The 26,711-nt window shown below is 41.5% G+C and overlaps 2 protein-coding genes and 1 pseudogene across 3 annotated transcripts; all 3 read left to right on the top strand.

Moving 5' to 3' along the window:
- The first annotated feature begins 3,938 nt into the window (after nt 1-3,938).
- On the top strand, nt 3,939-7,443 carry LOC121762373 (isocitrate dehydrogenase [NAD] regulatory subunit 1, mitochondrial-like). Of its 2 annotated transcripts, none has more exons than XM_042158239.1 (4): nt 3,939-4,578; nt 5,594-5,833; nt 6,489-6,567; nt 6,820-7,443. In XM_042158239.1, the coding sequence occupies exons 1-4, from the start codon at nt 4,093-4,095 to the stop codon at nt 7,092-7,094; spliced, it is 1,080 nt and encodes a 359-aa protein (XP_042014173.1). In that variant the 5' UTR covers nt 3,939-4,092; the 3' UTR covers nt 7,095-7,443. The 2 variants fall into 2 exon arrangements, with proteins under 2 accessions (XP_042014173.1, XP_042014172.1); XM_042158238.1 differs by having other exon boundaries at nt 3,941-4,608.
- Nucleotides 7,444-20,472: 13,029 nt separating this feature from the next.
- Nucleotides 20,473-22,619, top strand: LOC121760732 (annotated as a pseudogene).
- A 2,635-nt stretch (nt 22,620-25,254) lies between these two features.
- Nucleotides 25,255-25,938, top strand: LOC121760731 (putative disease resistance protein RGA4). Its single transcript, XM_042156356.1, has 2 exons — nt 25,255-25,342; nt 25,412-25,938. The coding sequence occupies exons 1-2, from the start codon at nt 25,255-25,257 to the stop codon at nt 25,936-25,938; spliced, it is 615 nt and encodes a 204-aa protein (XP_042012290.1).
- The last annotated feature ends 773 nt before the right edge of the window (nt 25,939-26,711 follow it).

Here is a 26,711-nt window from a genome sequence, read left to right as displayed (position 1 = left end):
AGAGATGGCTCGGGGAAAACAGCGTTTGGTTCGGGTGGTTTGTGTGTGTTGGCCGAGAGTTTTGGGGTTCGGCCTAGGGCAGTGTTGTGGGGAGTTTTGAAGGTTTGATCTCATGTTTTCGGGTGTGTTTTGGGTTGTGGAATGTGTGTTGTGATTGTCGTATAAGGTTTGAGAATCGTTGGTTGGGGGAAAGTTTGTGTGCACGTGATCGAGCCAGCGGCCGAGACGCCGAGCCAGATGTCTGGCCAGGTGCCGAGCCAGTGCCGAGACAGGTGCCGCGCCAGGTGCCGAGACAGGTGCCGCGCCAGGTGCCGAGCCAGATGCCGAGACAGGTGCCGAGCCAATGCCGAGACAGGTGCCGCGCCAGGTGCCGAGCCAGATGCCGAGACAGACGCCGAGCCAGTGCCGAGCCAGGCGGCCGAGACGGTCGGCCGAGGTGCCGAGCCAGGCGGCCGAGACGGTCGGCAGAGGTGCCGAGCCAGGCGGCCGAGACAGTCGGCCGAGGTGCCGAGCCAGGCAGCCGAGACGGTCGGCCGAGACACCGAGCCAGGCGGCGAGACAGCCGGCCGAGGTGCCGAGCCAGGCGGCCGAGACACCGAGCCAGGCCGAGACGCCGATCCTTTTTCCGAACCTTTTCCGAGCCAAGTGAGCCGTTTGCACAGTGAGGGTATGCCGGGGGTATGAGTGTTGCGTGTGTGTCGTGTGCGCGTCTTGAGTACGTTGTATGCGTGTCGGGTGCGTGCGTGGTGTGTTTCGGACGTGTGTTTTTGTGTGATTGACTTATAAGATGTTGTTAAGTGTGCGTACGTGTAACGTGCTAGATGTCGAAGTCATCCACGTAGGATTCATGCATTGTCGTTTAAACCTCGTCTTTCCTGACTCTAATTATGATATTTATTTATCTTTCAAAAGGGTGATCTTTTACGAGGAAATTGTGGTTGAAGAAGGGAACTATTTAAAAGCTAAGCAATTGAGGTGGGCTTTTCTACCCTACTATTTTGTGGGTTATCTTTAATACGGACGCTGTTCCGGAAATGTTTATGGAGATGAACTGTTTGTCTTGCCAACTGTTTTGTTTTGAAACCTATCTGAAGTGGTTTACCACATATGTTTAATCGAATTCGGGTCTGTTGGGCTGCGAACCCTCAGGCTAGTGTACACGAGATCGGGAGCCATCTGAGAGCAAGTTGGCCGGTCTAGTTGACCTGGGGTGTGGCCACGCCCCTTGTCACCCGTTGGATCAGATAGTGTATGATGGTGGGAATAAGGGTGGCAATATCTGAAAATGACTGCGCAGTCGAATTTATGAAATATGTTTTAGTGTACTTGGGTTATTTTCTTTACACTTAAAACCCCAAGGTTACACTGTTATGGCATGACAAACTATGATTTTGGCGTGTGTCTACTGAGTGCAATAAGTACTCAGCCCTGCATGTTGTTTTCTTAATGTGCAGGTTGAGCGACGATGGGGATGACGGATGTTGAGCAATTAAAGTCAAAATTGTGTTTTTACTTTGCCTTTTGGATGGTGTCGTGTCGTCATACCCGGCATTATCTATCTCTTGGTCTTTTCCGCTGCTTTGTAATCTGATACAATGTTTTCATTTAAACTCTGTTTACTTTAACTTTAGAAATGTCGCTACAGTACATTGTTTTGAAGTGAACTTCCTCTAATTAAACGTTTTCGGGTCAAGTATTCTTGTTCTCCCCTTTCTTCCCCGCTTCTTTGTTCCTCCCCTAGTCGCGGTCCACCGTACTTCCTATCCTTAGGAAATGCGGGCGTGACAAATATTGCTCATGAAAACTGAAATTATAATGGGATCCTTGGATTTGGTTACTCAATTTAATTCCATTAATTGGGTTACGCCATTGATTCTTGCTTAATGGGTAACGCCATCGATTTTATTATATCTAATTAATTAAAGAGTGAACTACACTAATAAGTCCTTGATCTTGTCGAAAAATGCATCAATGGTCCCTAAAATTTTTTATAGTCTATTTGGGCACTAAAAATTACATTTTGGGTACCTTACAGTCTTTTTTACCCACCTGCATTCGAAAAATCTCCTAAATGCCATTAAGGGCATTTTTGGTATCTGGAAATTACAGTTTTGGTACCTCTTCTTCATGCAATTATTTTGGACATACATAAAAGCACCTTTTACAACAAAATATATTTTCTTTTGAATTAATTCACTTAAATTTTTTAAATAATTACTTGAATAACGTATAGATTAAGCTTTATAATGAAAAAATTACTGACTATAGTTCACTTTAATATTTTTAGTAAAAAAATGTTACTTGCAAGAGTTCGCTTTAATTTACATTAGATATAATTCACTTAAATTTTAATTATTATATTTAAAAAATATTTTTCACTATACTATATTTTAATTAACGTAATTAAAATATTTATTTTTCACTTAAGTATAGTAACATTTAAATATTTAAGTATCATTTTAAATAAAAATTACTATAATTCACTATAATATTTTTTCTTCTCAAATTTAAAAAATTTAAGTAAATTTTTGAAGTAAAAATAAATCCCACAAAGAATTTTCTATAATCCACTTTAATATTTATATTAAAAAATGTTACTATTAAATGTAATTTTTTTTCTTCGCAAACATACAGATTAAACTGTATAATAAATAATATTTAATTTTAAAAATAAATAAAGCATAATTATAACATTTGGTTTCTTATTTAAATTTTTGAAATCATAAAGTATCAAATATTATTTAAATGAAAGTATAATTGAGTTTATAAAAGAAAATAGTGATGGAAGAAAAAATGAAAAAAATTAAAAAGAGAGTAGAAAGGTCCAAAATGCCCCAAAACTTTAAATATTCACACTAGTGGTGCCTAGGGTTATTTTAGTCTTATCGTACAAAAAATGATAGTATAAAATTTTTTTAGGGATCATTTATGCATTTTTCGACAAGATTTTCACTCTTAATTAAAATAGTACTCCTTCCGTCCCAAATAATATGCACTATTTCCTTTTTAGCCCATCCCACAAAAATATGCACTTTCTAATTTTGAAAAGTCTAGTCAGTCCCACAAGAATATGCACTTTCTAATTTTGAAAAGTTCTTTCTCTCTATTAAGGTTGGACATATTCTCCACTAACAATATTTTAATTATTTTTTCTCTCTACATCGCTCTTATTTTATCAATCTTACATTAAAACCCGTACCGAACCCAAAGTACATAATTTTTGGGGACGGAGTAGTAGTTTTTTAATAATCTTTCGTCACATATTTTGCACTGTATTTTATAATTTACTAAATGAAATATAAACACAATCCTGAATGTTTCCAAACACAATATTCTCATATAATAAGAAATCATATTTACTGGAATCATATTCCAAGAATCAGAAATCTGAAATCATAATCCAAGAAATCATAATCCTAGAAATGATTTTTCCAAATAACCTTTACTTTCTGCCAACCATAATGAAGAAATCTAATTTTTTTATTGTTTATCGTAATAAGAATAATTTGTTTTTAAAAATAAAAACACTATTATTCAACTCTATTATTTTGAATTTATCCACCCGTCCTTGAAAATTTGTCACTTATTTCCTTTTTCGTGCGTCCCTAAAAATTTGTCACCTTTCATTTTTACCATTTTTGGTAGTAGAACTCACATTCCACTAACTCATTCTTACTCATATTTTATTTTAAAACTAATATATTAAAGTAGGACCTACATTCACTAACTTTTTCGACCAATTTTTTATTATATTTCTTAAAACCTGTGCCGAATCAAATGGTGCCAAATTTTAAGGGAGGGAAGGAGTATAAAAGTACTCTATACAACAACACTACCGAATATTGTGCAAACAAAAGATAGTTTGTCATTAAATAATTTAAATTAGGTCTATGAATAAAATTTTGTAAAATAAAATCTAAAAGGGAAATTTTTTGCCAATATCTTTCCACGCGATTTCACCCTCTGATTTTTGTTTCTCCAGCCTGTTGACGAGCCACCTTCAGCATAGCAGCCTCGTCCCCAATTCCAATAGTCGCCCTAATACCCAGATTTAAATCTCTTCCCAAACTTGTTTCACTTTTTGATAGCAACATGTCGAGGCGAACACTTCCAATTTTCAAAAAGCTCCTCTCCGGCGGCGGATCCACCACCACCACAACCACAACCCGATCCGTCACGTACATGCCCCGACCCGGCGATGGAACCCCGCGCCCCGTCACACTGATACCCGGGGACGGCGTGGGCCCGCTTGTAACTGGCGCCGTCGAGCAGGTCATGGAGGCTATGCACGCGCCGGTCTACTTCGAGAAATACGATGTCCATGGCGATATGAAGACCGTGCCGCCGGAACTGATTGAGTCGATTAAGAAGAATAAAGTCTGCCTCAAGGGCGGACTTAAGACGCCGGTGGGTGGAGGCGTGAGCTCCCTGAACGTGTTGCTCAGGAAGGAGCTCGATCTCTATGCTTCACTGGTGCACTGCTTTAACCTTCAGGGGCTTCCCACTCGCCACCAGAACGTTGATATCGTCGTCATTAGGGAGAATACGGAGGGCGAGTACGCCGGCCTCGAGCACGAGGTTGTTCCTGGAGTCGTTGAAAGCTTGAAGGTCTTTTTGGAATTTTTTGTTTCTCTTTTGCTACTTGCTGCTTTTCCTCTTTAGCTTTGCTGTTTTTTTTTGGCTAATCAATTTGCTAATTTTAGTAAAGCTTTTTAAATCGTACTTGTTTGAAGACAGAGTCAGAATGTTCTATTACGATCATATGCCATTCGACAAGGAATAGATGACAAAATGCAATTATTATCTGGATGTAGAAATAGAAGTTCATACCCTAAACGATGGAATTTGGTCCTTAGTTATGCATTTGCTCACATAGTTCTAGCACTTTATTTTCTGGATATTGTATGCTTTTTCAATATGTATATCTAGTACTGAGTTTGCTGATGATCACATAAACTGAGAGTCAATAATCTACATATGATTGCTGATTCTAATAATATCTACTGAGTAAAGGTCAAAACTAGTCTTGAACATATGCCAATTTTATGATTTTGGTCATATACTTTATTTTTTGAATTTTTGCATCCTGAACATTACAACTCGGATCACAATTGGTCCTACATTAACAATTCCGTTAATTTTTAAACGGTTTTAACCCGATTTTGACCGATTTTGATGGTTTTAACAGTCCCATTCGGGTTTAAACCGTTTAAAAATCGGTCAAAATCGGGTGAAAACCATTTAAAAATTGACGGAATTGTTAGTGTAGGGGACCAATTGTGATCCGAGTTGAAATGTTCAGGATGCAAAAATTCGAAAGATAAAGTATATGACCAAAATCATAAAATTGACATATGTTCAGGACCAGTTTAGGCCTTTACTCATATCTATTTTATTCATGTCCTCTATCTTTTCATATAGTAAAATGTGCAGCATTTTGCTTCCTATTATATGACTTTGAATTATATTGTCTAGTCATTTTTTGGTGCATTTGCGACTTTTATGTATATTGTTTTCAAATCTTCATCTGACTGTGCATGGTTAAGCTGATTATCTGAAAAGATCTCTCACTCCGATGTATCCCAAATCATAGGTGATAACAAAGTTCTGTTCTGAACGAATTGCAAAATATGCTTTTGAGTATGCCTATCTCAACAACCGCAAGAAGGTGACTGCTGTGCATAAAGCAAATATTATGAAACTGGCAGATGGTTTATTTTTGGAATCCTGTCGAGAAATAGCTAGCAAGTACCCTAGTATCAAGTACAATGAGATGATTGTTGATAACTGCTCCATGCAACTCGTTTCCAAGCCAGAGCAGTTTGATGTTATGGTAAGGAGCTAAAGTAAAACGTTTTTTCCTTATACTTGAACCATCTCACTTGGACGAGTCAGATGGTAGTAGTACTTGATATTTCTCTGAGTCACATAAATGGTGCCTTATATTTTTGTGGTTTAAATTGCTAGCATGACGTTTTCAGATTAACAGTTACAAAGATGAGGTGTCCTTTTTCTTGCAAGATTAGGAAATAGTACTTTCAATTGGAACATATAACTTGAAGTCAAGATGCTTAGTTGCACAAGAAAGTGTATCTTACTGGTGTCTTTGAATACACTATAGTGAAACTATACTAATAAAACTTGGCCCTCTATCGTAATTTTGAAGTTTTTAACCTTAGTTCTTTTCTGTTGTTATCTATCATTTGTACTTTTGTTTACTGTTTCATTTACCTAAGTTGGAGGGAAAATTTATTTAGGGGGAGGAATCTTTGAACTCAATCATATTTTCCGTAGTTTCTTTGTATAGAAAAAGATGTTGGGTTCTGGGGTCTAACTGTACCATTCTAATGTATGCTTTACGATCAGCATGATATATTGTCCTCTTTAATGTAATTTTTTGTTTGCATAATTCTAACTGTCCTTCACTGAGTTCACTCTCATTTAAGTCTGTTGGCTGCAGCTTGTTAATCTGATTTTCTAATTTGTAGGTGACTCCTAATCTCTATGGGAACCTGGTCTCCAATATAGCTGCAGGTATTGCTGGTGGAACTGGTGTCATGCCTGGAGGTAGGCATTTTATCAGTAAATTTATGAATTTCTGTTATTGAGTGCTTAAATTATGTATGTAAGACACGTTGTAAGTAGGGAGGGTAGGGTGTTTACAGAACTAATATTTCTGATTTGACATGTTGATGGTGGTTGTTTGTGGGCACTGCATGTCTTATAGTTACTGTTAGTCATGCACGCTTATAAAATAGAACTAGTGTGGTATTTCTTCCATATTACCTGAATAATAGGTGTGTCTTTGATGCTTTTCAGGGAATGTAGGGGCTGATCATGCCATTTTTGAGCAAGGTGCTTCTGCGGGTAATGTAGGAAATGAGAAATTAGTAGAGCAAAAGAAGGCAAATCCAGTAGCATTGCTTCTTTCTTCCGCCATGATGCTGAGGCACTTGCAATTTCCTTCATTTGCTGATCGACTAGAAATTGCAGTGAAACGTGTCATATTAGAAGGTGGATACAGGACAAAGGATCTTGGTGGCACTAGCACCACCCAAGAAGTTGTGGATACTGTCATTGCTAATCTCGAATGAGTATCTCCTGGGATTGGTGGACCATTTAGAGCTTGGCAGGAAGCCACTCTTCTTGTAATGATCATTTACATTTCATATGATTGATTTTTGTGCCCCCAATGAGCAAAATAATAATGATTGCTGAGTCTTCTTGTGAAGGATATACCAATTTTGGCATAAAAGAAGCAAAGATATATACTGGAGTTTTGTTCCTTCCTGTTGCTTCTTGCCCCAAATCTTTATGATATTTCCAAATTGTGCAGTTTATAATTCTTACGTTTTGTGGGATTTGCAGAAAATGATGTATGCTGCTTAACTTTTTTAGTGGAAAAGTAATATATTTGCACAGTTATATCTTGTGCAGGGTTGACTTTCTGTTCAGCTTTGGACATAATCGGGCTTCTACTTTGTATGGGTTTTGTAAACATTGTTTGCTATTTTGCTTATTTTGTTGTGCCCAGATTATAGTTTTGGCACAACATTAACTTCTGCAAGCATAGTGAAATTTTGCAGAATTATCTTAGATTCATGGGGATATTATTCAAGCAGAAGATCGTACTCATAGGATTAGTTACGCTTATTTAACCCTAATTTTAGGTATTCATGCTCTGCTTTACTTTTTTCTCCCTCCCACTTCTGTATCCTCATCAACAATCTGGGCTTTTTTCTCAAAACGGTACAATGTAATGTACAAACTATCTCATTTCTAAAAGGAAACTTGGCATAAATTTCAAGAAGAATAAACCTTCCTCAAATCTATTTCCGAAAATTTGACATTATATGAAGGAGATTTCGCTTTCCAAATCTATTTCATAAAATTTGCATTAAAAAATCTTATTCAAATCCCATATCTTATTTCATAAATTGAAGATTCCCATTCGTGTGAATCATTTTCAGAAATTCCTACTACTTTTTATACACTTTGAAGTTATTTTTTTGTCTAATATATTTGATATTTATGAAATTAGAAATTTTAATTTTTAATATATTAAAATAAAAAATATTAGTTTATAAAATAAAATAAACAAGGATAAATATACATTAAATAAGAGTGGTGCTTACGTAATACTATATTTATAACACGAAGTATCATTTTTTCGAAAAACACAGTGATAAATTTTTAACTTTGTGAAAGAACATTTTTTATTGCAGGGAATTCTTGTCACATTGATGATTTAGCGAATTTTTGATGGGAATAAATGCAAGTAATAAATGAAGATCACAACACTGAAAATTACGTGGTTCGATTTACTGAGGTAAATCTACGTCCACGGGAAGAATAGAGGGCAAATTTGTATTGCTTGATCTAGCTTACAGATTACAATACTGATTTGCTATATGAGATTCAGGATCTAGAGAACTTAACCCTGGTCTATCTGATCTAAGTTCTATTTATACATTCGAACTAAGATCGTGGTTTGCAGCCCTGGTAGGGGGGTTGATAACTGCTTAATACCACTAAATAGATCGTGGGTGTAATGGAGGTCGTGGAGATCCTGCATGGGTCCACTATCTCCTTGTTCGGTCGAATACTGAGACCGAACTGCTGAACTTTGCCGATCAGCTTTTGCCGATCTGAGAGTTGAGCTCGATTGGTCGGCTTTTACCGAGCTATAGGCTGTGACCGAACTCTTTGGTTGTGCCGAACTGATACTCTTTCTTGGGTTTTGGGCTGATGGGCCGTCACTGCTATTGGGCTCGCAATTATTGTTTAGTTGTTTAGTTCGTATCCCATCACCACCCCCCCGAAAAGCGAAGTGAATCACTTCGGCATTTTGGATAAGTGTAAGGGGGAGGCTGACGTCAGGGGACGTGCTCTGCACGTGTCTGCATTAAATGTGACAGCAAATCCGGCCAGAGAATCCAGAAAAGGTGGGATTTGAAACGGTGCGACGAATTTGAAACGCCTCTGCGAATCTGATAAATATTTCCTTTCTTCATCATTGGAACACTTTTGCGATTATTTCTTCTGCATTCTCTCTCTTTTTCGTAAAATTTTCTTCCGCTTCTTCAAGAATTTCTTCAGAGACTTTCGACCATCAAAGAGTAAGAATCATGTCTTCTTCTTCTGAAACTGTTTCTGAATCGGGTAGTGGTAGGAAGGGGGGTAAGGGATCTTCTGGCCGGAAAAAGTCCGGGGAGAAGACGGTAGAATATTTTCACAGCATTTTGAGTAAGGATACTGTGATATCCTTACACAGAAAATATTTTCTTCCTGGGGGGTTAGTGGTGATTCCCGACGACACTCATAGGGCTAACTCGCCGCCGGAGGGTTATGCCACCGTTTACGAAGCCTGCTTAGAATGCGGGCTTCGTTTCCCTCTTCCCCCCGCCTTTGTAGAGCTTCTTGATTTTTTCCAACTTCCTTTAGGTCAGGTGACTCCAAATTCTTGGAGGCACTTATCGGCCTTTGCTGCCGAGCTGCGTAGACTAGAAAAGGATCTGTCTCTGAGGGCAATCCTTAATTTCTCTCAGTTTAAGAGAAAGGGATCCTGGTTTTATTTGATCCCTTTACAGCCCTTTAGAGCCTTCTGTAAAACCAAATGGCCGATGTGGAAAAATTGCTTCTTTTTTTACAATAGGACAGCGGCTCCGGACTTTTCCTGGAGAGGGCCGAAGTCCGTAATTCCTCATCCTCGGGTAGAACCGTTGGACGAGCTCGAGGGCGGGCTCAATAAGATTCCCATGATTAGGAAACAGTATTTGGAATCTGAGCTCGTCAAGGGTGACTTCGTGTTCGACTCCTCGTCTTCGGACGAAGAGACTGAGGGTGAGGATTTCTTTTTTATGCTTTACTGCTTTAGCGGCGAAAACTAACTTTGTTTTCTTGCTTTTTGGCAGTGAACATGCTAAGCAAGCTTGGTCGCAAATCCTCCGAATCAAAGGAGCCGGAGAAACAGAAAACCACCAGCTTGGCGTCTGATGCCGAGAAGAATCCGAAGAGGCAGAAGACCTCTTCGAGTCAGTCTTCGGATCCAAAAAAGCCGGGATCGACCTCAGCAAGGGGGAAGGCGAAGACTCAGAAACTCCCAAAAGTGCCAGAGAGAGACATTGTCCAGGGGGGTTATGGATCAGGAGTGGTTACGGCCACTTCGGAACATATCTCTGAGCCCTTTTTATGGCCAAAGGACTTTGTAGAGGTGAATTTTCTTCTTGATTTTCTGGCTTTGCTTCTTTCCTATATTTTTTTTGTGGCCCCTCTGTTGACTTTTTCCTTTTTCCATTTTCAGAGGAACAATATGCTCTGCAAACTCGTCACAGTTGAACTCTCTAAAGCGTCCAGCGATTATGATGAGATGCAGAGGAATTTGAATGCTGCTCGTCACCAGGCCGAACAGGCTCGGGCAGACTTTGAGAGGGCAAGGGCCGCTATGATCTCGGCTCAGGATGAAGCCCAGCGTGCCAAAGACCAGCTCATCATCCAGAGAGAGCGGTCGAAACAGAGGGAGGCGGCTGCCGTGGTTGCTCAGGGGGAGGCTCTCCGTGTTTACACGGAGAAACTCTTTTTGAGCAATCAATTTTCGGCCCTTATCGGTGATCTGCTGAAATTGATGACCGATAATGTTGAGCAGGAACCCGAAGTCGTCTTGCCGCTGTATGGCCGAGAGATTGCAGCGCGTCTCCAGAGTCTGCCGCTCCTTGAGGAGCTTGCGTCTTCATCGGTCCTGCTTTCTGCTGAACGAGTCCGTAATTGCCGTGCTGACCGTGACGAGAACATGGAGGCCATCTTTGCCTCCTTGGGGCCTGTTTCACCCGCTTCAATTTTCAAAGAAGAGGGTGAGCAGGAAAATGAGGCCGGCAAGGAGACCGAGCAGAAGGATCAGCAGACCGGCGACGGGCACGCCGAGCAAGAGGTGCAGCAGACCGGCGATGGGCACGCCGAGCAAGAGGTGCAGCAGATCGGCGATGGGGGCGCCGAGCAGGAGGGAGGGAGGAGGGAGGCCGAGGCTGAGACCGAGGTCGACAAGGAGAAAGAAGCTGAAACCCACAGGGAAGCCGGAGACGAAACTGGCGGAGTATGATTTCGTCTCCCTTCTCTTAGTTTAGTTTCTTTCTTTCTATTTGTAAAATGGCCTTGAAGCCCTCCTTGTGTAAATTTTTTCTTGTGAATGAAAAAAATTCTTCTTTCTACACTCGTGTCTTCCTTATAGCTTTTCTTAATCTCTTTTACTCCTATTGTGGTTTACTGCCTGCTCGGTAAACTGAAATGCCGAACTGACATAGCTGCTTCGTATTCTTAACTCTAAGGAGCTGGAGGTACTTCACTGGAAACGGCTATACTCTTTGGCTTTAAATGAAGCTGAGAAAAAAGCTATAGACGACCAGATGAAGTATGATGAACTCTTGGCTCGTTTAGTGGAGCTGGAGTCCAACAATAAGGACTTAGAGTCCATAAAGAAAGATCTGGAGGCCGAGCTGAATACTGTCATCGCTGAGAGGACTGCATATGAAGATTTCATCTGCGGGCGCGGGGGAATGACTATATCTGAAGTTCAGAATCAAGTTGATGAACTGTGGGAGAAGCTTCATGTACTCCGGAAGAACAATGTGCTGGAGAGCTCGGCTTGCCAACAAGTTGTGAAATCATTGCGGCGCTTGGCTTCTCTGTACGACATCATTCTTTCCCGGCGTCCCTCAATCGAGAGATTCCTTAGCCGTTTCCCGCTAACAGATGCTCACACTCCAACTCAAACCTCTAATCCACTTACTCAAAATTCTACTCCAAATCAGCAACGGACTCAGGAGCAACCGGAAACGTCAAGACAAGAACGCCCTGAAGTTCGTAGAGGAGTTGTGAATATGAGTGAGCAAGATAACCCTAGGACCGAACTAGACACAAGACTGACCGGACCTTGTCTCTTACAAATAGAACTTCTTGAGGTTGGAAATATGCCATGTTCGGGGTACTTGTTCTCCTGACATGTGAGTTAATTTATAAGACCCTTTTCCCAGGACTTCTGACACCCGATACGGACCTTCCCATGTGGGTTCAAGTTTGCCCAGCTTTTCTGCTCGGCTTACTTCATTGTTTCTCAATACGAGATCTCCCACTTGAAACTGCAGCTTTTTCACCCTTTGGTTATAATACCGGGTTACTTGCTCCTTGTACTTGGCTTCTTTTATGAAGGCCAATTCTCTTCTTTCTTCGGCAAGATCTAGTTCGGCTCTCAGTCCGTCGTCATTCAGTTCTGTTGAGAAATTAAGGGTTCGGGGGCTGGGTATGCCGATCTCAACCGGAATTACGGCTTCAGTGCCGTACACTAGACTGTACGGAGTTTCACCGTTGGAGGTTTTTGGTGTAGTTCGGTAAGACCATAGGACTTGAGGAAGATTTTCTACCCATTGTCCTTTGGCTTGTTCTAACCGAGTTTTTAATCCTTTCACCAAAGTACGGTTTGTTACTTCCGTTTGTCCGTTTGCTTGTGGGTGAGAGACTGAAGTGAACCGCTGTTGAATATTCAACTCTTGGCACCAATTCTTGAATGTTTTGTCAGTAAACTGAGTCCCATTATCTGAAATGAGGATATGGGGTATGCCAAATCGGCAAACTATGTTCTTCCAGACAAAATCTAATGCCTTTGAGCTTGTTATCGTAGCTAATGGTTCAGCCTCCACCCACTTTGTGAAGTAATCCACGGCAACGATCAAGAATTTCATTTGCCGGGGAGCTTGTGGTAGTGGTCCTACTATGTCTATGCCCCATTGCATAAAAGGCCAAGGGCTTTGCATAGCACATAGATCAGTCTGCGGCGTCCTTGGGATATTTGCATGGATTTGGCATTTCGTACATTTCTTAACTAGCTGTACTGCTTCTTGTACCAAAGTTGGCCAATAATATCCCCATCTCAGAACTTTTTTAGCTAATGCTCTAGCTCCGATGTGGCTATCGCAAGATCCTTCATGAACTTCTCTAAGGATGTAATCCGTCTCTTCTGGTCCTACACATCGCAATAACGGTTGAAGGTAGGACTTTCTATATAGGACTCCTTCATGAAGTTCATACCGACGTGCTCGGCATGTGATTTTCCTTGCTTCTCTCTTATCCTCGGGCAGTTGTCCTTGATCTAGATACTTTAATATTGGCGTCATCCAGTTTGGTGAACTGGTTACTGAGTGTACTTCAGCTTCATCAATGCTTCTGTGCGGTAATTCCTCCACCTTTGAGCTCGGATATGAGGCCAACTTACTTAAAGTATCTGCTCGGCTATTTCCCGCTCTGGAAATGCGGATTATCCGAAAATAAGAGAAATTTCGGCTAATACTTTGCGCTTTGTCCAAGTATTTTTTCATCCTTTCACCACGGGCTTCACTTGTACCCAGCATGTGATTCACTATGACTTGTGAATCACAATGAATTTTGAGAGATTTGACAAGTAGACGTTGCGCTAACTGAAGTCCGGCAAGAAGGGCTTCGTATTCGGCTTCGTTATTAGTGGTTGGGAATAAGAACCGAAGTGAATAAGTTACTTCGTGTCCGTCGGGAGCGATAAGTAGAATACCAGCTCCACTTCCTGTCTTATTCGAAGCTCCATCTACGAATCCAATCCAACAGTCCGGCGGCTCTACTTCGGGTTTCTGGGGCTGTGTTAGTTCATCATTGGTAGGATTTTTCTGTTCGGCAATAATAGGGATTGCCTGATCGAACTTTGCCTCTACAAGAAAATCTGCCAAGGCTTGTCCCTTGATGGCTTTCCGAGGTAGATATTCTATTGAATGTTCTCCCAACTCTATGGCCCACTTGGCAATTCTGCCTGATGCTTCTGGCTTAGTCAAAACTTGCCGAAGTGGAAGATCGGTTAAGACGCATACTTTGTGAGCATAGAAATATGGCCGCAGTCTCCTTGCTGCATTTACTAATGCCAGAGCAATTTTTTCCAGAGGTTGATACCTTGTTTCGGGACCTCTTAATGCTCGGCTTGTAAAGTAGATAGGACGCTGTTTTAGGCCTTCTTCTCGTACAAGCACCGCGCTAATGGTTTGATCTGATGCTGCTAAATATAAGAATATCACTTCGGCATCTGTTGGAGCAGAGAGAGTAGGAAGTTCGGTTAAATAACTTTTGAGTTCGTCAAAAGCCTTTTTCTGTTCGGCTCCCCACTCAAACTTTGGTGCCTTCTTCAAAACATTGAAGAACGGCATTTGCTTTTCGGCTGCTTGGGAAAGGAATCTATTCAGTGCGGCTAGACATCCAGTTAGCCTTTGCACATCATGTATGGACTTCGGCATTGCCATGTTCTGAACAACTTGAACCTTTAGGGGATTTGCCTTGAGTCCTTCCTTTGAAACCCAACAACCCAGAAATTTTCCCGAATCTACCAAAAAGGTACATTTTTGGGGATTGAGTTTGAGGTTGGCTTTTTTGAGCACGTCGAGAGTGGATTTGAGATTGTTTTCGTACTCCGAAGTGCTTCTGCTTTTAACAACTATGTCGTCAACATATACTTCAACCTCTTTTCCGATCAGGTGCCGAAATAGCTTATCTACCATCCTTTGATATGTGGCTCCGGCATTCTTTAAACCAAATGGCATCTTTTTATAAGCAAAAATACCGAAGTCAGTAATGAAAGCCGTTTTTGAAGCATCATTCTCATCCATTAAAACTTGGTGGTATCCTTTATACAAATCAAGAAAACAGAAAATTTCGAAACCTATCAGAGCTTCTACTTTTTTATCTATGTTGGGAAGGGGGTAGCAATCTTTAGGACAGTGCTTATTTAGATCCGTAAAATCTATGCACATCCGCCATCCTCCTTCTTTTTTCTTGATCATCACAGGATTGGCCACCCAAGAAGGATATTTTACTTCAAATAATACATCCGCTTTCAGTAATTGGCGGACTTCGTCATGGATGACTTGATTTCTTTCTGCCGCAAAGAGTCTTTGCTTCTGTTTTATAGGCCGGACTGAAGGATCAATATTTAACCGATGTGTAATTACCTCGGGAGACACTCCAGTCATGTCCAACAGAGACCACGCAAAGACATCTTTGTACTCTTTGAGGAGCTGGATGGTCTTTTCCCGGAGTAGAGGTGTTCCCGTGAAACCGATCTTGACCGTTCTGGATGGATCATCTTCGTATAACTGAACTTTCATCGAGTTCGGCTCCGGTGTGACTTCGTTCATTTCGCCTGCCTCTGACTCCGGCTGCTGTGATTGCTATGCTTGATGGTGCCGATCTGATTGTTCGGCACTTTTAAGCGCAATCTGCAAACATTCTTTTGCTCTCTTTTGATCACCTCGGATGACTGCTATCCCTCCTTTAGTGGGGATCTTGATTGTGAGGTGATAAGTAGAGCAAATGGCCCGAACTGTGTTGAGCCAGTCTCTTCCCAATATAATGTTATACGGGGGTCGAGCTTTTACCACAAAAAACTCGATCACCGTACTGGAGCTAGTAGGCGCTCTTCCTACCGTAATCGGAAGGCTGATAATACCTTCAGGGCGGGTGTCCTCCTGGGCGAAACTTTTCAGAGGAAGTGGGGCCGGACTGAGCCGAGCTGGATCCACTTCCAGTTTATCAAAACATTCTTTAAAAAGAATGCTAACCGACGCTCCTGTATCCACAAACACTCTGTGGATCAGTTTGTTTGCCACTCCAGCTTGAATGACAATAGCGTCTTGATAAGGAGAAATGGCCGGGACGGGATCTGCATCTGAAAATGTAATTACTTCCTCCTTCTTCAGCCTTTTATGTGTTGGCTCCTCTCGATTGAAGCCTCTGCGCTCTGATTTTAGAGACGATTTAGTCTTCCCGGCTGGGAGAGCGTCAATAGTCTGGATTACTCCATCATATTGCGGCTCGTCATCGTCTTCGGGATCCTGTTGCCTTTTAGGATCCTGAGGAGCGCAGTTCGCACTTCTCTGTTTCTTATTCTTTTTCGGTGGCTTGCTTTGGTATTTTTTTAACGTCCCTGCTTTCACAAGAACATCAATATCTGCTGCCAAATTTCGGCACTCCTCGGTATCGTGACCGTGGTCTTGATGGAAGGAGCAATATTTATCCTGACTTCGGCGCGTGGCCGATTTCGTCATCGGCTTTGGTTTTTCAAACATATCAGAATGCAGTTCGAAAATTTCCGCTCTCGACTTGTTCAATGGTACGAACTGAGCGGGTGGTTTCTCAGGATTGAGACGTGGTCCCAATCTGTCTTGTACCGGTGCCCTTTGAATTCTTTCAAAAGGAGTTCGGCGAGGATGTCCCTGATCGCTATGATCGGGCTTCCTCTTGTCTCCTCTGGAAGAGCTGTCTAAAGACCGTTTTCGACGGTCTGCCTCATCAGCACGAGAAAACTGGTCCGCAATGTCCCACATCTCTTGAGCTGTTTGCGGACTGCATTCAACGAGCTTTCTGTAGAGAGCTCCTGGCAGAATTCCATTTTGGAATGCCGAAATGACAAGTAGATCATTGAGATCATCTACTTGTAGGCATTCCTTGTGGAATCTTGTCATGAAGTCGCTAATCTTTTCATCGCGACCTTGACGTATAGAAAGCAGCTGAGCCGAAGTGATTCGGGTTTCAGCTTTCTGGAAGAACCTCCTATGAAAAGCATCCATTAGATCTCTGTAAGATCTAATGCTGCCTTGAGGGAGGCTATCAAACCACCTTCTTGCGTTCCCGATGAGCAGCTCGGGAAACAGCTTACACATATGAACCTCATTGAGACCTTGGTTCGCCATATTATACTGATAGCGTCCCAGGAAATCATGAGGATCCACTAACCCGTCATAAGTCACTGACGGAGTTCGGTAATTCTGTGGCAACGGAGTTCTGGTGATATCATCCGAAAATGGAGTCTTCAGCGCTCCATACATAGCGAATCCGACATCTCTACGGTATGGTGGAGATGGAGTTCTCCTGTGATTTCGGTAACAAGGAGGAGAAGGAACATATCGGTGGTGAGGATTCTTTCTCCTGGAAGATACGACACTACTGCGGTAGTGACTTTCATGTCTGGAGGGGGAGGGAGAATCCGTCGTTTTCTTCTCCGGCTTCTGGCTCTTTTGCAGGAATGTTAAGAACTCATCCTGCTTCTCAGCCAAGAACAACTTGACAGCCTCATTCAAATCGAGCTGCTGGGGAGGCTCGGTGCGATGACTTTTTGAGTGGTTTGTTCTTTCACCGTGAGAACTGGAGGCAGATTTCTCCAGAGGCTGTTTTCCAGACCTACGGGCTGGACTAGCTTCCTCACGTTCATCACGGACGGAAGTATGGGTATTATGTGATCTGGTACGCATTTTTTGGTGGAAGAGGATCAAAAACTCGCTTTTATCACAGTTTTGGTTTTCTGTGTTCCCACAGACGGCGCCAGTGATGATTTAGCGAATTTTTGATGGGAATAAATGCAAGTAATAAATGAAGATCACAACACTGAAAATTACGTGGTTCGATTTACTGAGGTAAATCTACGTCCACGGGAAGAATAGAGGGCAAATTTGTATTGCTTGATCTAGCTTACAGATTACAATACTGATTTGCTATATGAGATTCAGGATCTAGAGAACTTAACCCTGGTCTATCTGATCTAAGTTCTATTTATACATTCGAACTAAGATCGTGGTTTGCAGCCCTGGTAGGGGGGTTGATAACTGCTTAATACCACTAAATAGATCGTGGGTGTAATGGAGGTCGTGGAGATCCTGCATGGGTCCACTATCTCCTTGTTCGGTCGAATACTGAGACCGAACTGCTGAACTTTGCCGATCAGCTTTTGCCGATCTGAGAGTTGAGCTCGATTGGTCGGCTTTTACCGAGCTATAGGCTGTGACCGAACTCTTTGGTTGTGCCGAACTGATACTCTTTCTTGGGTTTTGGGCTGATGGGCCGTCACTGCTATTGGGCTCGCAATTATTGTTTAGTTGTTTAGTTCGTATCCCATCACACATCATCCCTATAGCTTGGCTCGGGGTTCATGTTTTGAACCAACCAACAATATGTATTAGAGCATCCACATTGGTGCGGATGTCCTAGTGGACATCCTCGCGTACATCCCAAAAACACCTCCTGGCACGTCATAAGGACTTCCCACTGCACAGTGGCAGACATCCCCAAAGACATCCCGACGGACTTCCCACAATAATAAAAATTCACAAATTCACCAAATTAAACAATTTACGGAATTAAAATTTCGCTACGATTACGGAATAAAAATTTCATTAAATAAAAAAAGAAAGGTACATTTCAACAAAAAAAAAACTAAAAAAAGTACACTTCACTAAATACAAATTCCATCAACGACGACCCCTCCGCTGCCGTACTTTTTCAATTATACCATTCTGGAGTCGAATATTGTCTTGTTTTTGGTGCATGTCGGCAAATGCACGGACTCGCTCGACCTCGTCATGGGGTATCCCCATACGTACATTGCCGATGGCCACGCCGTGGCTTGGACCCGCAGCATCAACATCATCATTGGTCCAATCCGTCAGTGTTGGACCTTCATCTTCGACAATCATGTTATGCATGATAATACATGCGTACATCATATCGGCGATGCTGTCAGCATACCACAGCCGTGATGGACCCTTCACTGCCGCCCATCGAGCCTGGAGCACACCAAATGCCTGCTCCACATCCTTGTGCGCTGCCTTCTGACGACCCGCAAAATATACCTTCTTTTCTTCTGTTGGGCATCTGATCGTCTTCACAAAGACGGGCCACATAGGGTATATCCCATCATCCAAATATAGCACATGTTGTGCTGGTTGCCGTTGGCGACGAAATTGACGGTCGAACCGACGCCCATGCACTGGTCGTTGAAAAGGGGCGACGAGTGGAGGATGTTGATGACGTTGTTCGACCCGGCTACTCCAAAATAGGCATGCAGCTACCGCTTCAAGGATCATCGTGGGATTCTTGCCCTTGAAACCCGTAGTGTACACCCATTTCCAGGCAGCGGGGCAGTTCTTCCACTCCCAATGCATACAATCTATGCTGCCTAGCATCCCCGGAAACCCGTGCTGAGTCCCGTGCATATCCAGCAGAGCCTGACAATCTTCAGGGGTATGCTTCCGAAGATACCTATCCCCGAATATCTCTCTAACGCCATGACAAAAATACTTTAGGCAATCGTGGGCAATCGTCTCGCCGATGTGGAGGTACTCATCGAACATGTCAGCCGCGCCTCCGTATGCCTGCTGCCTGATTGCGGCAGTGCACTTCTGAATCGGAGTGTGGTCGGGTTTACCAGCCGCATCCTCCCGCACCCTGAAATACCCGTATCGACGCTCTAAAGCGGACGATGCATCCTAAAACGTCGCCGGAACATGTTCTCCCCAAATCGTGGCTCCGGAGCGAAGTAATCCTCGTACAACTGACGGTGTGCAGCGAGGTGTCCCGGGGTACTATAGATCGACGATGGATGGGTCGAGGTACCGTCGGCGCCAAGGACGCCTGTATCTCCCTCTCCGCTGCCTCCCGCACACGTGCATGAATTCGCCTCATTATGTCATCATACTCCCACCACTACCACCCGCACCGCTACCGCCCGCACCAAAGCCACTACCACTACCACTACCAGCCATTCTGGTATATAAAAGAAACGTAGAGAGAGAGAGATACTCTTTAATACAAGTGGTGCGAATGAAATGAAGTTCAACGAGCCATATTTATAGAATTAAAAAAAATATATAATATAATCGGGACGTCCGTGGGGTCAACGCAATGGCGGACGTCCGCAAGGACGTCGCGACAGACGTCCCGGGAACGACGCGGAACTACGGTGTCCGCAGCGGACGTCCGTATCCGTGTCACCTCTGCGCAATGGCGGACGTCCCGCGCGGAACTCCGGCATGCCGGTCGGACGTCCGCCGGGACCGGCGCCATTGTGGATGCTCTTAATATTTGACTTTTTCAATATAAATTAGGTGTTTTATATTGTCATTAATTTGCTTTGTTTTAGCTCAAGCTTGACCTTCTTTAATTATCAATTAGTACTGAAAAATAAAGAATGTAATTTTCAATATTCAACTTTGCGACTTAACTGCCTAACAGAAAGAGTAACTATATAATACTAATAAGTTAGGTCATAATATGAGTATATAAAATTTGCAATTTGGGAAAGTGTTAGAGCATGACCATTTTTTAAATAAGTTCATATAAATATGGTCATTGAAAAAAAGAGAAGACAAAGACATATAGGCTTATTGGCCTCCACGTCTTTCTCCAAATTCCCGTTTACATTAACCTTTATGGATTTGGAGGGGATTGAGCCCTGTTATTAAGGTTAAGTTTGTTGCAGTTACAATATTGATGCCACTTGAAGGGAAAAAATAGTCACCGTCGTCAACCGACGATGGCTACCTTGTGCAGTTGCTGTGTAGTTTTCTTACCAATTCTACAAATAAACATTGCGTCCGATCACTTATTTTCTATCTCCACAAAACATTGCTTCCCAGAATGATGAACAAGAAAAGTCACAGAAACAATTTGATCGGACTACACATTTTTAATAATCTCATCATCCGCCGCCGCTGGCAGCGCAGCCGCCACAGCTTCCTCCCTCTGCTCTCCGCCACCTGCGGCTGCATGCTCCTTCTCTGCGCATCCCTCTCTTCCCTCCGCCTCCCCTTGAACACCTCAGTATGTCCATCGTAGTTATACTTGAAACATATTCACACATTCAATTTTCGGTTCAAAATTGTATTCCAAGGCATTTGTGAGTGAGTATTTGTTGGATTTGATGACCTCGTAGATAAACGGAAGAAGCTTAGACCATGAATTGCGCAGTTCAGTTCTCTTTTATGGCTGCAGCAATGCCAGCACTAACTTTCAAAGTAGGTTTCTATTCTTTTCTCTCTTTTTTTCCAGTTGAAATGGAAGCTTAAATGAGATGGTTAATGCAGAGAGCTATGCATATTGCAGCTGCAGAAATGAAAACAGAACCCAACAGATACCTGCTGATCGAAACTAGTGGAGGCATGAATCAACAAAGAGCAGGGGTATACACATTATTTATTTTTTATTTAAAGATGGCGCCAATATGTATTCGAATTTGAGACATTTGGCCTGACAGATAACAGATGCCGTAGTTGCTGCCTACATCTTGAACGCAACACTAGTCGTGCCTAAGCTCGACCAAGATTCGTTCTGGAAGGACTCCAGCAACTTCTCTGACATCTTCAACGTGGACTGGTTCGTGTCTACCTCTCTAAAGACGTCAAGATCGTACAACAGATACCCCAAGAGGCAGGGGACGTCAGAGATGCTCGCGTTCCTAGGAAATGCGACGCAAGATGCTACCAAACGCGCGTCTTGCCTCTGTTCAACAAAAAGCGCGTATGCCTTTTTCTATCTCCAGTTTCATTCTTCAAAATTAAAATATACTATAATGATTTTGTGTATTGGACTTGGTGCAGGCTGTGAAGCTTACAAAGTTTGATTACAGGCTGTCTAATTGGCTTGATCAAGACTTACAGAAACTGAGGTGCAGGGTTAACTACCATGCTCTCAGGTTTGCTGATCCTATTCTTCAAATGGGAAGGAAATTAGTTGATAGAATGAGAATGAAAAGCAACCAGTTTGTTGCATTGCATTTGAGGTATATATATATGTTCAAACTTTTATCAACATTTTCTCTCTTTTTCTTTGGCTGGTTTGAAATATTTGTCTGAAAACTGCAGATATGAACCGGATATGTTAGCATTCTCTAGTTGCTACTACGGTGGAGGAGAGAAAGAAATGCAAGAGCTAAGCGCGCTGCGAAAGAGGTGGAAAACCTTACATGTGAGTCGCGGTTTCTAGGCAGTCTTGATTTGGAGAAGCTAAGGAAAGATGTCTAAACACATTGGCATGTTTTTTGCAGACAAAGGATCCGGAAAGAGAAAGAAGGCAAGGAAAATGCCTACTAACTAACTCCTGAGGAAATCGGGCTGATGCTGAGGGCGTTGGGTTTTGCAGAAGATGTCCACTTATACGTCGCTTCAGAAGAAATATACGGTGGGGAAGAAGCACTAGCGCCGTTGAAAGCTCTGTTCCCAAATTTCCACACCAAAGAGAGCATCACCAGCAAGGAAGAATTAGCCCAATTCTCGTCTTACTCCTCTCGCTTGGCTGCATTGGATTTCTTTGTCTGTGACGAGAGTGATGTTTTTGTTGCCAACAACAATGGAAACATGGCAAAGATCCTTGCTGGAAGAAGGTATTATATATGTTTGTGAGTATAATAATTTCAAGCTTTTTTTAACTGTTGTAGTTTACAGCCTTTGTGTTGATACTGAGCAGGAGATATTTTGGTCACAAACCAACAATCCGACCCAACGCGAAAAGGCTACACGAATTGTTCCTTAATCGGGATAAGATGGGATGGGGCAAGTTCTCATCGCGTGTTTTGGACGTCCAAGTTGGTTTCATGGGAGAGCCTAGCGGCTGAGGTGGGGCGAGGCTCGTTCCACGAGAACCCTTACTCTTGCATATGCAAAAGCTCTGAAGTGGAAGGAAGTGGAGGGTTGCTTGTAGGTGAAGTGAGTGATGAAGCATTCTCAGAAGATGATCAAGATTTGGCATTAACACAATATGCTGATGATGGTAATGCCCAAACTAACTTCTAAAAAAGCTATTGGACTCATGGAAGAAAGCATGCTTCGATAACAAGTGTCCAATCTTCTTGCTTTGTGTAAATAATTGTTGATTCTTCATTTTCCTTTTTTTTTATTGGGGGGGGGGGGGGGGTAGGGTAGGGGTCAGTGTATGTAAATAACGCAGCATCTTTAAAAAGTTTGAGATGATATTGATTCTTCAGTTTCAAACTGTTGGACTAATTAGTTGCTCACAATTATTTCCATATCATATTTACCACTGACATGCATACAAGTTGGGGGCAAAACACTAACTAACACACACACACTTGACATTCAGTACAATGGAATTGGAGGGGTGGAAAATATATGGAATTGAAATTGAATTCTAATTTCAAATCTTTCAATTCTTGAAATTCTTGAATTTCATTTTAAAAGTAAAAAAATTGGAATTCTAAATTGTCATAAAGTGAAATAGCTTCACTGTACACAACACACACACTTACCTCACACACTACACACATTTCACAAACTACACACGCTAGACACATTTCACACACATGACTAATTGGACTATCTTTAATGTGTACGGCTATCTTTCAGTTGCCAATTAAAATGATCCAATAAAGATTAAAACTTGGGCTAAATTGTATTTATTTGTTATGGAAATAAGTGTAGATACCATATAAGATTTTTTATTTGATAAGGGACCGAATAGAAAATAAAGGGGCTTATATTTTATATAAATATAAGTTAGGGTTATAGTCCCCAGACGTCAGAAGAACGTTTCATATCTCTGTATTCTCTTGGAAGACTATTTTGAAGAAGGTCTCTAATCGTCTGGAAGATCCATAGCCACTGTAAAGCAATTCCGCCTTTCAATTCGTTATGGATCAGGGTACACTTTCGCTCTACAGTGTTCTGCTCCTTCTCTGTCTTTCTTGGTTAATCATCATAGACAGCTTTATGTAATTATTCACTCAATTATTCCAACACTTTAGTCACCAAAACAACCATCTCTCTCTGTCTTCTCCAAGAACAATCAAATCAATACAAATTACACGTACATCCAACACAAACAGACAAACCCGAACAATCCTCAAGAAGGGCGGGCGAGGGAGAACCGTTATCTGAACTGGAATCGGGCAGCTTGTCCCTGATCCACCGTAGTTGCTGCAGCTATAACCCAACCGGCCCGACCAGGACGTAGGTCTGACAGCCGTAATCGCCGTCGCTCCAGCGCGTGCACTTGCAGGAGACCCCGACCAATGCCGTTGCAGCTCGGGCACCTGGGGCCTGGGCCGGGCTCATCATCGGGCTATGATCCATCGCCTGTTTGACAAGAACCACGCCAACCAAGACGTTGAGGCCGGAATAAAAAAATACTCCATCCGTCCCACAATAAGAGTTCTATTTTGCCATTTTGGTCCGTCCATATTCCACCAACTTATTCCACCCACATTTCAATATAAAACTAATACATATAAGTGAGACTCATATTCCACTAACTTATGCAACCCATTTTTTTTTGCATTTCCTAAAACTCGTGCCTTAACTAAGTAGGACTCCTATTGCGGGACGAAGAGAGTATCAAAATTGTGGTGAAAATATTAGGGATAATTTGTTCAAATCGTAAATATTGTGAGAGAAATAATAAGAAAAAAAGGAAAATACATAAAAATTCAAAAATCCTTTATTCCGAAAAATTCGCATGTCACGATCCCATATTTCGAAAGGTAAGCCAATTTAATCCCAAATTTTGAAAGTTCTGCAAATTGAGACCCTTTTTTTTTTTTTCTGAAATCTCTCGAAATGATAGTGAAAGTAGTGTTAGTGGACAGTGGGGGTCCACATTATTAGTAATGTATTTGAGTTTTCAAAATTAAAGTGTTCATACTTTTCTGGCATGAAAGTAGTATTTATTAATAAAAATTCAAATTTTGTATTTTTTAATATTTCATCCATTTAAAAAAATAGTCTCATTTTTTTTATTCGTCCATCAAAATTAGTCTCATGCTAAAAATGAAAAGTTGATCTCAATTTGTTATCAACTATTTTATCTTTCTCTCTCCTTTAGCCATATTTCTGTTTTTCTCTTCTATTTATTTGCTTTATTTATTTATCTCTTATACTTTCTCCATTCTCTCATAGTTGGGGCGGAACTTTTTGGCACGAAGTAGACATATAAAAAGTAAGAGAGAGAAAAAAGTAAAGAAAATAGAGTAAAAAGTGAATAAAGTAGAAAAAAACAGAGTAAGAGAAAGTAAAGTAAGAACGAAAAGAGTGTTGTCATTAATTTTGCATTAAATTCTTGTCATTCGTGAATAAAATTATTTTTTATGGACGGAGGAAAGTAGAATTTAATTAAAGTTAATAATAACTTTTTTCAGTCATATCAATGAAGGTTAATTGTATGTAAATTCTTAAGTTTGGTCCAATATCATTGATAATCAAACGACAACTAAAGTTTAGATTGTCGGCTAGAGTTTGAAACAAAAGAAAATGAAAAAGTAAAGGAATGTCTGGAATGAAAGACTGGGAGCTCATCAGCCTTCACATCTTATCCATTTTGTTTCCTAAGCTCTCTCTATCTCTCTCACTGCACCAATAATCCATTTCCATTCCTAAACTCTAACCCTTCTCTCCCAGACATTTGTCAGCTCAAAGAATGGAGGGAGAAGCTGCAGCCGCCGTCCTTCAAGTTGTAGTTCAAAACCTCATCGACCACTCTAAGAAAGGGTTCTTACTTGTTCAAGGTCTCAACAAAGAAGCAGCTAAACTAACTGAGCATTAGGTTACCCTTCAAGCATTCTTGAATGATGCAGAGATGCGTACCATTCCTGATGGTTCTGTCAAAATGTGGCTCAAGAAGCTTGAAAATGTGGCATTCGATGCTGACAACGTCTTGGATGAGTTCAACTATCATCTACTTTGCAAACAAATCAAGCCCATACTACCCATCCAACCCATCAAACAAAAGGTACTATCATGCTTCTCACCATGCGTTAATTATTCATGTTCCCGAAGTATGGCTCTTAGAATTCAACAAATCAATGATAATTTTGAGTCCATTAACAAAGAGGCTGCCGACCTTGGCCTCAAATTGGAGTCCACCAATGAGCCCACTTTGCCTGATGCTAATTTTGAAACTAACTCATTCACTCTTGATCCAATTTTTATTGGAAGAGACGAGGAGGTGTCAAAACTAGTTGAGATTCTTTCCGATAGTATCACATTCGATGAACGTGCTTCTATCTATGCCATTGTGGGAATGGGAGGATTGGGGAAGACAACTTTGACTAGGAAAGTCTTTAATCTTCTAAAAGAAGAGGATTGGGGAAGACAACTTTGAAGGTCGCTTCGACTGTGAGGGCACTTTATAGACATAATCTTGAAGGATTATCAAAGGAAGATTGTTGGTCAATAATTAAAGAAAGAACCTTTGGAAGAGAGAAAGTTCCTTTAGGTTTTGAGGCCATTGGGACTGAGATTGCACAAAAATGTCAAGGTTTGACATTAGCTGCCAGCGTAGTCATTGGAGTACTACTCCATAAAAAATATGAAGAACAATGGCATTTGATCAAAGAGAATTGGCATTCAAGCGATGAAGGAGGTTATATCACAAAGATATTAAAGTTGAGCTTTGATAATTTGTCTCTACCATCACTCAAGAAGTGTTTTGCATATTGTTCAATTTTTCCTAAAGGTTGTGCAATCAAAAGACATGAATTGATTGAGTATTGGATGGCAGAAAGATTTCTTGCCACCGATAGAAACAATGACATGGAATCTATGGGAGACAAATTTATAGATATTCTTCTATGCAACTCTTTACTGCAAATTGCAACAAGAGATGATTATGGAAATGTGGAATATTTTGTGATGCATGATCTTGCATATTCTATTTTAAGCGGGTCTCATAAGGCAAATGGCATAACCCATGTTTGATACAAGTTTCTCGAAGAAAAGTCGAGTAATGTTCTCAAAGAAAACGCAAAATATACGCGCACACTATTGTCCAAGGATAACATCGATGGTAACTTCGAATGTCACGCCCGCATTTCCTAAGGATAGGAAGTACGGTGGACCGCGACTAGGGGAGGAATAAAGAAGCGGGGAAGAAAG

The sequence above is a fragment of the Salvia splendens genome, chromosome 13 (genome assembly GCF_004379255.2).
Source record: "Salvia splendens isolate huo1 chromosome 13, SspV2, whole genome shotgun sequence".
NCBI classification, from domain to species: domain Eukaryota; kingdom Viridiplantae; phylum Streptophyta; class Magnoliopsida; order Lamiales; family Lamiaceae; genus Salvia; species Salvia splendens.
Note: the sequence above shows the minus strand (reverse complement) of the source record. Positions and strands in the feature narration are given on the sequence as shown.

What these genes read in the sequence shown, in the direction of transcription:
- LOC121762373 (XM_042158238.1), top strand. Translation starts at nt 4,093, where the DNA reads ATGTCGAGGCGAACACTTCCAATTTTCAAAAAGCTCCTCTCCGGCGGC. An exon ending in CAGAGCAGTTTGATGTTATG is followed by an intron (nt 5,834 to 6,488) that starts GTAAGGAGCTAA and finishes TCTAATTTGTAG; the next exon opens with GTGACTCCTAATCTCTATGG. An exon ending in AACTGGTGTCATGCCTGGAG is followed by an intron (nt 6,568 to 6,819) that starts GTAGGCATTTTA and finishes GATGCTTTTCAG; the next exon opens with GGAATGTAGGGGCTGATCAT.
- LOC121760731 (XM_042156356.1), top strand. Translation starts at nt 25,255, where the DNA reads ATGGAGGGAGAAGCTGCAGCCGCCGTCCTTCAAGTTGTAGTTCAAAAC. An exon ending in AGGGTTCTTACTTGTTCAAG is followed by an intron (nt 25,343 to 25,411) that starts GTCTCAACAAAG and finishes TGAATGATGCAG; the next exon opens with AGATGCGTACCATTCCTGAT.